Source organism: Cucumis melo, chromosome 10 (assembly GCF_025177605.1).
Source record: "Cucumis melo cultivar AY chromosome 10, USDA_Cmelo_AY_1.0, whole genome shotgun sequence".
NCBI classification, from domain to species: Eukaryota; Viridiplantae; Streptophyta; class Magnoliopsida; order Cucurbitales; family Cucurbitaceae; genus Cucumis; species Cucumis melo.
Genome location: NC_066866.1, coordinates 2,949,794 through 2,963,559, shown reverse-complemented (window position 1 = coordinate 2,963,559; position 13,766 = coordinate 2,949,794). Strand labels below are relative to the sequence as shown.

Sequence of the window (13,766 nt, the reverse complement as noted above, 5' to 3'; positions counted from 1 at the left end):
TTTAACCTATCATATTAGTAAAAGAAAAATTGATTGCCATATCCATTGAAATCTCTCGTTATCAATATGAAATTTAACTTTTTAATTACTTTTAAAAGTATTTTCGAAATATTGTTCACCAAATTAACAATAAAGAATCTTCTTACTTATATAGAAGAACATGATAATATTTTAATAGGGTTTACAAACAATTTGAACAATATATAAAGTTGTAATGTGTCATCGTCAAGATATTATTATAATTTTCATGTAGCAACCTACCCCAAACGAACACTTACTTATGGTCCTTTAATTTTTCCCTTCGTTAGAAACAAAATTTTAAAAATAATAACGAAGAATAAAGAAAAAAAAAGTATTTCATGGATTCATTTAAGTTTGTGCTATAATAATAGTGTATGATTTTGATGGTATGAACTACTTTAGTTTCAAAAAAATAGTAATCATTATATTAAAGAATAAAAAAACGATGAACGTATGGTAACAAATAGATATGATAGCAAATTAGATAGTTTTGTAGCGAAACCTACTCCAACGATCCGGAAAGATTTCCTATCAAGTAAAAAGTTTATACTATTAATGTCTTTTGATTAACAAGTTAGATTTGTTATTTTAATTTTGATTTTGCAAACAACGTGAAACATGAAATTAGAAAGCTAGGAAATGAATTAAACTATTTTAACATTTGAATGATACAAATTTTAACAACAAAAAACTTTACACTATTTACTTAGAGAATATCAATTACGATTCTTCCTCACTAAATATCAACAAAAATAAAATAAAAATCGTCAACTATATAATGGAAAAAAGTATATGAATAAATTAAAGTTTGGACCCGTCACTGACTACATACCCACCTAGAGAAATTATTGAGGAGATTGTCTAATTAATTTTAGTCAAAACTTTAGTAACTTTTGTCTCTTCCTCTTCCACTATAATATAAGTCTAAAATAATATGATAATGTTTACATTATTTGAGCAAATTATGCTAATGATTTTGTATCATTGTGTATTTCATACCCTACATCCTTAGGCCAATGATTGATGAAATGTTGCAAATTCTACTTCCACTCTCAATTCAAATTGAAAAAGTGATCAACTAATTTCTATAAGAAAAAAAAATCCAATTTTTGTTTCACATTTGTGATGTAAAAATTAAAAGGATAACAAATCAAAGATGGATTTTGCGTATACTTTTTGGAATTTGGTTTGCGTTCACACTGAATTCCATGTGAGGGAAGGAAGACATGCTATTTAATGACTAATTCCCGTCAAAATCACCACAGTTCGATTCTTATTATCGACTAAAATGTTAGACATTTGAATATTCTAATATCAATGTCATGGTTAAACGAAAAGTATCAAGTATACCACATGTTTTTTTTATCTACTTTAATTATTTCTTTTATTTTATTAAAAACAATTATTACTCGGTTAAATTATAGATGATTATAAATCAAACAATTCATGTCTAGTTCGATAATCATTTGGTTTTCTTCAAACTTAAACTTATAAACACTATCGCAACGTATAAATTTTTACGTATTGGTATCCATTTTGTTACTAAAGTTTTTTTTTTCCTTTTTGAATTAAAGTCAAGTTTTGAAAACTTAAAAAGTTATAAATTATATGAAAGTGAGTGAAAAATGCTTAAAAAAAAAAATTAAATCAATCATATACTTAACTAATTTTGAGATTTACTCGAAGAATGTAAATTTAAGTTAGATATTTGAAATTAGTGAAATTAATATTGAAGGAGTGGATCAAAATCATATATTCAAACGAAGTATAAATTTAATACAAAAGTAACTAAAACTAAAATGCCAAATTAGTTTGTAACTCAATTGATAAAAAGTTTGTATTATATACATATATATATATCAATCAAAATCAAAGGTTGGAATCCTCATCGATCCATACTTGAATTCTATACACTTCCAAAATGAAATAAAAACAAAATGGTGAATGTCATACACATGAAGTGTATATTTGATGTGAAACTAAGGATTATACATAAAAAGAGAGTATATATACGTATAAGCTGTTAATTATTAAGGAAATGATGATATTCAAACGTCCAACAGTTTGTCGGAGCTAACAACAAGTTGCAAATCCTATTCGTCGTCGGACACATGACCCTTGTAACGATAATTCTTAGCACAGTAAAGAAAAAAGAAAAAATTACAAAACGCCGTTGCAGCGACTACGTAATAAAAGTAATCCAATCTCCCTTTATTGAGATCATCTATCAACCAATCGGGCTTGCCGTGAGCGCCGCCACGTCCGGTGGTTCGATGCACAATCAAAACCATAGCCGTATTAATATAGCTAGATAAAGCGATAGAGCATGAAGAGAAAGCATTTCCCATAGTCCTCATATGCTCCGGAAATTCCTTATTGAAAAACTCTATTTGTCCAATTATATTAAACGCTTCACAAAGCCCCATTAGGAAGAATTGTGGAGTGAGCCAAAAGACAGACATTATAGACCCCTCATTGTTGGCTTGATTTCTTCTCTGCATTTCGACTAGGCCTGCAACGACCATGGAAAAGACGGCGAAGATTATGCCGATGGCCATGCGTTGAAGCTCGGTTATGCCGTTCGGGTGTCCGGTGAATTTACGGAGAGTTGGGACGAGGAAGCGATCATAGAGAGGGATGAAGAAAGTGATGGTGAGGAAAGAAATGACGATTAAGGAAGCAGGAGGGATTTGGAAATTGGATCCCATGTGACGGTTCATTTGAAGAGCTTGGGAAATTGAGAAGGTGGATTGTTGAATAATTGGAGTTAGGCTAAGGATTCCTGTTACCCAAATTGGGAAAACTCTAAACAAGCATTTTAATTCTTCTACTTGTTGTATGCTGCTTAGATTCCATTTGTTTAATCTTGTTCCGTCGGGTTTCATCTCGTTCTCTGTTACGATTGCTGCTTTGTTTAGAAAACTGCAAATTATCACATAAATCAAATACAACTTTAACTAAAAATGACATATATAGTTCGTTTCAAATAAAAAGTAGAGAATTCAAATCATATAAATTTAATAGCTTTGAAAAACATTCCAAAGTTAAAAGTAAAGAACATCTAAACTTTTACAAGAGATTTAAGAGTGAACATAAAAAAGGTACCAAACTAACCATAAAATATTTTAGTTCAAATAATAAGAATACGGAAGTCACTAATTATTGTTTACTTTTATTTGGATAAATTATCTTAAAAAATATATATTTTAGATGTAAATTCTACGTCTAATATTCTTGAATTTTAGTAAGATTTCTAAAATTTAATCCGAGAGGATTTTAAAAGCTTGCATAAGAAAGATGAATAATTATGTGTGGGAAAACAAATAAAAAATTTCTAATAAAAACAATAGAGTTATTTAATGAGATGACTTGAATAGATGCATGTCACTTTCTTAAAGGTGGCCATGATCAAGAAGAATTTCACTAACTATCGAGGAGGACATCGATTTTTTTGTTTTTATTTTATGAAATGTGTGTCCATTCCTTTTGTTTTTCTTTTCTTATATATAAATATATTACGTTACAAATAAGGTGAATCATTAGTTTAATTATACTTCTTTTTTTTTTTTTCTTGAAGAAATCGATTGGGTAGAGAAATTATTTCTTTTACACTATAGCTATACTCATATATTGACGGTAAGTTTGAAGTTAAAACGTTATAACGTCACTCAAATTTAAAAGTTTAAATCGGTGACCATTAATATAACTTTTACACCTTCTTCCTCCCTACCTAGCTTATGAGGTTAATAATTAACAACTAAATACCAAAAATATATTTTAAATAATCAATTAAATTACTAAAGTTTGAAAACGTATTCTTTCTTTTATCTCCAATTATTTCTTTTACTATTTAAAATGACTGAGGGAGAGAGAGAGAGAGAGGAATTAACCTGAATTGGTTAGTGAGAGGAAGCTTTGAGAGGACAACAGAGGCAGGGTCCAAAGGGGGGTCATAAAAACCCTTCCTATCATCAGGAAGTTTAAGATGACGCTTTTTGTAAGCAGCAACAGCCACTTGAGCTAACCCAGTAAAAATGCTTCCTTCAGGTTTTATGAACACATAAACATGAGTTCCCATGAAGAAGAGAATTATAGAACAAAACATTAGCCCCGTCGGAATTCCATATCCCAAAACCCAGCTAACTGAGTCTTGAATATACACAACAATCGTCAATGTAAACACCAAGACCACCATGAATGTTGCGTAATACCAATTGTAAAAACTCGCTATCCCTTTCCGCCCTTTCTCCGTCGTCGGATCAAATTGATCCACCCCGAATGGAATACTACACGGTCGTATTCCCCCGCTTCCGATTGATACTAAACAAAGACTCATTATTAAGAATCCCAATTGAGAAGCCGTCGGCGTTAAGCATTTCACTGATCCGCCGCACCCCGGTGGATGTAGCTGCGGCAACCATGCCGTTAATGTCATTGAAGCCATCCCCTGTGTTGTGGTTACATAATTCAGTAAATTAAATAAATAAAAAAATTTGAGAAATTTCAAAATAATTAAATTAGAGATAATTGATTGAAAAATTCAACGGTTAAAAAACTACGTGAACTCGTTTCTAAAATTTGTGTGTATGTATCCGAAGAAGAACCATTAAAAGAGGGGGCAGTGATTTAGTAGAGGTACCAGAAAGGAAAAAATGGAAGCAATAGCGATAGTCCAATAGCGGCCAATATATGCGTCGGAGAGAAATGCGCCGAGAAGAGGCAAGAAACTGGTGACTCCCGTCCATAACCCCATTAAGCTGGTCGCCGAAACTTGATCCATATGATACACTGTTTTTAGATACACCATGAAATTTGCTAGTAATCCCATGGAAGCTAGTCTTTCAAATGTTTCATTTCCTGCATCCCGGCCCAATAATAACAGTATTAGATATATACATATATAACCTCTCAAGAACAAACAAGAATTAAAAAGATGAAGAAGAATATATATCAGAAATTAATTCAATTACCAAGAATGTAAGGCATGCTCTTCCATCCTCCAGGCTCTCTTTTAGATTTGTTGGATATTGAAAGCTTAGGATTATTATTATTAGCATCTTTGAAGTTGTTAGGACTATGAGAGTTGCTCGAACCTTTTTTTTCACTCTCACTCTCCATTATCTCTGCTCCTCTCTCTCTCTCTCGTTTTTGCCTCTTTTTAATTATTGGGTGCGTTTGTATTTATAGAAAAAGCAAACACTTTAAAACACAACTCAAAATGCAATCGTCTTTATGTACATACGTACAAAAAACAAATTAAAGCTAAACTCTTTGTTTGAAATTATTTTGATCCGATAAACCCAAAATCATAATTATATATATTTTGTGATTAAGAGAAATTAGACAAAGATGGAATGCATAATTTATATTAAGGTTAGTTTAAAGGGAACAGGAAGACTATGAATAATGCACTGCTGCATGACAGTACATGTGTTATTAAGTCAATAATTAATATTGTACAAACAGATGTTGAATAAGGGTAAGAAGGTAAAATACTTATAACTTATTCTAGAAAAGCTAAGGTATGTGACAACAATTTTGCAACCATAAAAAAACTATAGATAAAAATTCAATAAATTAAAAATAAAACAAAACTCAAATCTCAATGATAATGTTTATAAACTAGAAAGCAAAAAAATGGAGGGATAATAAGAGAGATTGTGGTATACGTTTGAGAGAGGAGAAGGGCAAGGGCGTATGGTAGAAGAAGCCTATCATCATCTCGTCTTCTTATCACATGGGACGCTCTATCAAATCCCGGATTCGTTTCTTTCAAACCAAAAATTCAAACTTAAATGCTTTTTCTATACACAAAATAATATTAATAATAATAACAACAACAACAAACAATAGCAATAATAATGATATATTTTTGGATTATCTATTATTGATTTATACCATAAACTAATGATTATATCGATTTAAATTCTAAGCTTTGAAATTATATCAATTGACTCCGGCTTATATTTTTACAAGCATATCAATTTAAACTCGACCAATTATTTTTACCAAATAAAATATAAGAGTTTAAATTAAGGTTAAATTGATACACTGGTAAAAATTACTTTTATTTAATTGATATCATGGTAACTTATTTTTTAACTTCAATTGATTGTCAAGTAACCTAAAAAGGGAATGGGACAAGCTTAATTAAGCTTATAAAAGTTACTTTTATTTAATTGATACAAATTAATAGAAAGGGAACAAGATATATACTTTACAGATACAGTTGAGTTAAGCCCATATTGACGTATTTTTTAATAAACATTTCCGACACTTTCTTTTTTTATTTTCTTTATTTCTAATATTCTCAAAATGAAAAAAGAAAATATTAATTATTCTCCTAAAACCCCGAAACATTAAAACAATTAATTAGCACATAATTTTATAGAACACCTAAACTCAAAACCTAGCTTAATTAATATAGTTTTAAATTTTGTTCTCTTTGTCTTTACATCGTCGTTGTCATCGTCATCTTCGTGTTATTTTTATTTTTATTTTCTTTATTCCTTTTTCTTTGTCTATAATTTTCTTCTAATTCCTCTATTCCTGTATGTGTGTTTTCTTTCTTTTGTGAATTTTGATATCGATGGTTTTATGTGATCAAGTAAAGGAGAGACCAATTTATATTTCTACTTCCATCACTTCCATAGCCTTTTTCATAATTAAAATTCTCTAATACCTCATTGACAAAGACTTTATAAACCCTAACCTAGTGGAAAAATCTTATATTATTAATTCAAGCTCGACCACTCCTATTTTTGGTATAATATGAAGTAGTAACAAAAAGTTTTATAAACCCTAACAAGTTTTTTCTATGAAGTAGTAACATTATTTCAATCGGTAGTATATGTCTGAATAAGTAAGTATAGGTGGGGCTGTTGGGTCTAGTTATATAAATTGTTTAATCTAGACCAATGCATTCATTGGTGAATTGTGTCCATTTAGAGATACCAAATAACAAATTAGTAAATTGATAAGGAGCTGAGAGGGGAAATTTAATGGGCCAAATTGCTCATAAAGAGAAATTAAACAAATAATAAACAAACCAGCTGATAAAAAAAAAAACCATTAAAAAGATATCTCCATTAATGTTTTTTTTTAAAAAAAAAAAAAATCGTTCATCAATGTCATTTCAAACCATTAGTTGGAATTTGTTCACCTAATTCAGTAAATTTTTGCTCCATAGCCATGAGGCACTACCTAATTAAAGATAATCTCTAATCCATTCTCTAATTTTGTCAAAAAGAAATTAATTAAGCCAAAATTTAATTGATTTAATAACACACACATACCTAATATGGTTAAATGATGGTATCTTCTTCCACATTTTCCATTAACAACAATGATCCCACCTAGAAGATTATAATCCATTATGATAGAATAAATTTCTTTAAAGTGATTATGGATTATACATATTAAACTTGTGCTGGAATATTTGTCAAAGAAGGAACGATAATGAATAATTATTTGAGATTACTTTTCTCTTTTTCTTAATTATTAATTTTTTCGATGAAGTGATTTTACTAGCATTAATTTTACCAAATAGATTTGAGGTTGATTTTAGAGTGTTTAAAAACATGCATTTAATAATTCAAAAATTAATTTTGTGACGAAGAAAATAGAGAATTCAAAGATAGAGGTCGCACCCTAATTTATGATCTATGACTAGTGCCATAATACCCACATAAACAAGTAAGAAACCAAAATTAGTTCTTATTGACTTAAAGTTGTACTCTCTCGAGAAGCAAAAATTTGTGTTTATAAGTCGGTAAAGATCGAATGATTCTTTGAAACTCACTTGAAAGGTTGAGATTGTGATCTCAATAACAAAATACAAACTTTTCATTAATGACATTTAAACTTTTCATCAATGAGACATTGTTTTACTATAATTCCATTCCTTGTTAATTATTCTATGTATTACTTGAAACAAAGTTGAAAAAAGACAAAGGGTAACGTACAAGACTTCAAACCAAATAAGTATAAACACCACCATAACTATAGCTTAACGACAACCATGGTTTAGCCCTCCCTCTCTCACATATCCCATTCCCAATTATTATTGAACATACGTTAACAACAAAACTAGAAAAGTGTATAGTACTACTGACAAAAGTATTTATTAACTTATAATGATGTAATCATGATATAATTGCTTATCTAATTTTATCTATAAATTTTCAAAGTAATAATAGTAAATGGTTAAATTACAATTTAGGTGAATTTTTAGGAGTATTTTCAGCAAAAATTTGATTCTATCAATGTCTACCTTCAAATTTGGGTGAAAATGTAATTGACAACCTAAATTTTCTTTTGTTTAGTCTAAATTATTTTGTACTAATTAAAGCTAGCCAGCAGCCTCTCAAACTATTAATTATTGATATTAATAAAGTTGTGTATAATGAGGATGTGACTATAGAATCCACGTGGTGGGATGATTCCAATAATGATATCCCTAAACCCAAAAAGGCCCTAAATCCAATTTCACTTATTTTCAAAAGGGAAAAAAAAATATTGTTTTTAAATGATTGGGATTTTCTTTTTGTAAAAAGAAACATATATACCTGCACCCAATAACATCACTAAAAAATAATTTGTAGTATTGACTAATTACGAAACCAAACAAGAATTAGTTTTTGTATTATATTGTATTTAGATTACCTTTTAAAATGTTTAAATTTTAAAAATATATATATTTTAAAAAAATTAAAGGTGTTTTACTTCTGGAAATGCATTTTAAAAAACCGAGGAGAATTTTTTTTTTTTTTGTTATGTATATAAATTAATCCAAAGGCATTGTTGATATTTGATACAACCATACTATTCAACCTAGGTGGAAGCAACGTGGAACAAATGAAAGGCATGAAAAAGTCCACGTGGCACATTAAAGGTATATATATATTTCTAAATTTTGGGTCTTACCAGACTTTAAACATTCCACGTGTCTATGGATGGTTCGCTTTCCCACACCACCGCCCCATTAATGTTTTGTCAAAAAGCTTCGAAATCGTACGTGTCAGAGATTTTATTCCATAAATATCAATTCCAATTCCTTCCTTTGGTGAAAACTGAAAAGGAGAAAGAAATATGAATTTCTTAGACTTCAAAGTATTTAAAGGGAGAGAAGGTGAAAGAATGGCAGTCCCCGGCGGTGGCGGTGGCGGAAGGCGTGGAGGAGAGATGGAGAAGGAAAGGATAATCAAAAAGGAAGAGAAGACAGATTAATAAAAAAAATTGAAAAATGATTGTAAATAGCAAAATTGTTCAAACTAATAAATATAACATATTTTAAATCCATATTTAACATAAAACTTTATAATATTTTAAAAATATTTTGATTTGTTTTTGTTATATTTAAAAGAAAAATCATAAAACTTTTTAAAAACACACACACACATATATATATTAAATAAAATTAGATGTTATGTCAACTTCACATATCACTGCTTAACAAACAAAGGCAAAAAGAATTAAATGAAAAAGTTGTTTTGAGGTAAATTTTAATTGCATTTGTTAACAATTTTTCCATTTTTTTTTTATTTTTTTAGAGATCTAAGTGTAAATTTGTCGTTAATTATGATTCAGAAGTGTTTAAGACTTCGGAAAGAGAAATCGTGTAAATGCAGATAAAAAACACAATCGAGAAATTACATAGTCATTGAATATTGGAATCTATCGTAAGTATTTAGGTATGTGTTAGAAATGAAACTTTTTGAAAATGAGAAGTAATATATAGATAAAATAGTTACCAAACAAAAATTTAGTTATCAATCAATTATTCATTTATCGATCGACAGGACAATTAGAACGATTAAAAAGATAGCTAGTAATTATAGAAGAAACATTAATTTACTTGGCGAATTACGTTTTTATAGGTTGATTCAAAGCTCAGAGGGAAGTATATATTAAATTATTTGTTTGGTTAGATTGAATATAGTTTTTATTTATGACAAGAAGTATTTGGTTGTTTACATATATGAGAGTTTGTTGTTTACGTATGTTAAATAATTGGGTAATATTGGGGGGATATGGAGGCTAAAGCATTATTGTGTTGTCTCGAAGCCATTGTCATGTGGGTTTCTTGAATCCATTTAGAGTCGTGTACGTTACTTAATTACTTGGTTTTGGGAAAGAAAGAGGTGTGTGTGTATTGTAATATTATCTACCAATTAATTGTTTTTGAAATTTCCTTTATCATGATAAATGTTAAAGAGAAAATGGGGAATTTGAAGATTGTTGTAATTTGCCTTTTATTGTCGTTTTTTTTTTTTATTAACTTTGATTTGTTTTCATTCTAGAACCCTTTTATTCTTTTGTTTTGAAAAAAAAAAAGTTTATTCTAATACTTGAGTTTCTAATTCTTTCTTTTCAGAAATGATGTTTGTTTTCTTAAAGTTGAGTCACAAAGTGATTAGCTAATTCGCCTATTTTACAAAGCGGTGTCTTAGGCTTAACTAGTTAAACTTAATTGGGTCTTATTCAGTGGACTAACTGGTTTTCCTTTTTTAGTACCATAAATGTAGAACGAGAGATATTAAATCTACGACTTCTAGAAATGGAGCGTATGCATGTCAATAGCACTAAGTGGAATCCACCTTATGTCGATTCATAGAATATAATTTTATTGATCTTGGTTTGGACCCGTTTGAGCTAAGAGTTTAGGTCAATTTAATTATCACTAGATTAGCTTCTTTGAAATAAGAGGACTTTCGCGACTGCGTTCAAGACAAACATAACATCACACATATGAAAGTATAAACATACATTAGTCTCAAATAGAATGATGTGTAATTTAAACATTGATTCAAAAAAAAAAAACAGGTTGATATGAGGCCAAGAAGAGTTAATGATTCAAGCATTTGGAGAGAGGGGAACAAAAACATCACATGAAACATGCAAGCCCAATAATAATATACAAATGGGTAATATGGGTGTCATCTTCCAATTTCACTGTTGGAGAAGAGGGGCAATTAATTAATGCTTGATGATGATTTTGGCTCTTCTTATTTATGGTTTTTGGAATTTCTCCATTTTGTCTCTTTTCTTTTTTAAAAATAAATAATTAAACAATAATATTAAAAATAATAAAAGTAGAGCACTTCTAAAAGTATAACAAATCTTCTCAGAAACACAATCATGAATTAAATACTCTTTATTTTCGTTACATTAAAAAATCGAGATATAAATACGGTAAAATATCATTGTCTATCTATGACTAACAACGGTAGATACTGGTAGATGATAGATACCTATCAATGTTTATCACTAATAGACAGTAATATTTTATTATATTTAAAAAAAAATCATACAATACTCATAGAAGTACTTCTTCGTCTTTTTTCTTCCTTTTAGTAGGCTCCCGTAGAAGGATAGGCTTTCTTCCTTGCCTACGGTTTAGAGGATAGGCTTTCTCTTTTTTTTTTCTTCTTTTAATGGATAGTCGGACTCGAAAATCTAAGAATGAAAATGACTATTAACTAAAACAATTACCATTTCACATTACTTCTTTGTTTTTTCTCCTAAAATTAAAATTAGTAATATGTATAAATCAGTGGCGGATTTAAAAATCTTGTTGACGATGAACTTTATAGTTTAATAAAAGTAATCTGAAAAACCCTAAAATGTGGGACTTGAAGTTCAAGTTTAGAGATAGCTAAGACACAATTTTATTACTAGTCTAGCTTCTAAAGTTTATATATAAAGAGTATAAAGTATTTGTCAGTGTAATGATTACAAATTATTTTACCCGGTTAGGGTTTCATTGTAAAAGGTTCTTATAATTATGAAATTCATATGACTATCACTACATAGTTGAAAAAGGCAAACAAAAGGAAAGTGCTATATAAGGTCTAGGACATATATAAATTGGATTCATATTCATATAGCTAGAAAAGAAACTTCCATGGAATATATTGGAGTTTGTGGCCTAAAGAGTGATTAAATTTATCATTTTCATAAAAGAAATAAATATAATTTAATACTATTTTTAATTGTGAACTTTGCATATGGCTATTTCATCAAATATATTTGACATCAATTTCATTTTTATATCAATGAGTGTGATGGATTGCTAGTAGCTAGAGGTCATGTTTAATAGTATTGTTTGATTCCTTTATTAGTTTGGTATTTGGAATATTCCAAATACGTTTTTATTTAACAAAAAAACTCTAAAAAAATATACTTTCAACAATATATTTTTCAACTTTTAATTATATGTCATTGTGTTTGTTGCATTGACTCTTATTTTAGATCGAATCGTCCATTTCGTCTTTATTGTTTCTAATACCAAACTAGTTTAATATAAAATTTCATCTCGAACTCAATAAACAACAAGAGAAGTAACTCACGTATCTTATAAATATTGTGACATCTATCACTTTCATATATAATATTTCACCAAGAAACAGGAAAGGTCTATATATTAATATAGAAGATGATTGAATAAAAGCTGGAAAGAAAAAGACCCTACAAAATGGGTGTATGTAAAATGCAAGTTGGCTATTTTTGACTTTATATGTGTTCAAATTTGAAAACATCACCCATCATGAAGCTTACGACCATTCCTACAAAATTTTTGATACTCCATCAATTTATTGTATATTGCGTCGACATTCCTTTAAAATTAAGGTAAGACTAAGAAGAAAGTACAATAGTTATGCAATGTTCGACATTTTTTTTATACAATAAAGATACAAATTAAATTTTTGAAAATAGTTATGATTTCTTTTTTATATGTGACGATTTTGAATTAAACAAAAAGTTGAATGCATGTGGCAAAATTATAATCACTTTATTAGCTGCGATTCAATTAAAAAAAGAAAAAACAAAATTAAATCTATGATTTTTTCCCAACTTTTAAATATATTAGGAAACACCTAAATGTAAACTAAAAATTTCATATAGTCTTGTAGTACTGAAAGAATTTTCCAAGCCACATCTGTCAAACTTGAATAGTAGATGAAAATTTCGTTATGATCATGTGTCTTTAACGTCTCGTGGGTACTTAGCTTGATGACTATTCTTTTTGACTCGTGCATGTGGCGATTCTCCCATTAAGTTAGAATTGAATACAACACTTAGATCTTGTACATTGAAGCAACCATTTATACCTACGGTAATGAACATATGATATGAGGATCATATTATATTATTTATGGTATTAAATTCTATCAACATATTTCACATTTTCATCTTTTTAAGGGTTCAACTTAGATTTAAAAACTGATATGATGTTTTCAATATACGGTAAAAAGTATCAATTGATCATAAAAATAAGTTATAATATAAATAGAAAACATGTTGATTAATTAAATTGTTTGAAATGCCTCAAATGATTATTAATTAATTTAAATATTACTCAAATATTTTGCTTTTTTTATATATATATTTTTTATAAATATTTATATACGTTAGATCTAAAAGAGGGATTATTTAACGTATAATGTAACTTGTTAGATGCAATGTTACAACAATTCCAAGAATAAACTCAAATGCAAATATTAAAAAACACAACGTAAGGTTTGGTAATCCATTTTGGTACAATACCACAGTTTGGGGTAGTGTGCCATAAAAGATATATTCACTAATATATATAAAGTTAAGTGATTACAACTTTGTATTTATATGTAAAAAAACAAGAATTAATTTAGTATAAGATCACTTAGGCTCTTCCGAGGTGTGACACTCTCTATCAAAGTAACTTAGGGTTACTCAAATTTAAGACTCCCTCTCAATATGCAATA

The 13,766-nt window shown here is 28.8% G+C and overlaps 1 protein-coding gene across 1 annotated transcript; it reads right to left on the bottom strand.

The window, feature by feature from the left end:
• Positions 1-2,031: 2,031 nt before the first annotated feature.
• LOC103489074 (protein NRT1/ PTR FAMILY 2.13-like) lies at positions 2,032-5,334 on the bottom strand. The gene is made up of 4 exons (XM_008448075.3): positions 4,992-5,334; positions 4,661-4,878; positions 3,912-4,468; positions 2,032-2,943 (listed from the first exon to the last, which is right to left on the bottom strand). Exons 1-4 carry the CDS (start codon positions 5,137-5,139, stop codon positions 2,115-2,117), a joined length of 1,752 nt encoding a protein of 583 aa, XP_008446297.3. The 5' UTR covers positions 5,140-5,334; the 3' UTR covers positions 2,032-2,114.
• Positions 5,335-13,766: the final 8,432 nt, after the last annotated feature.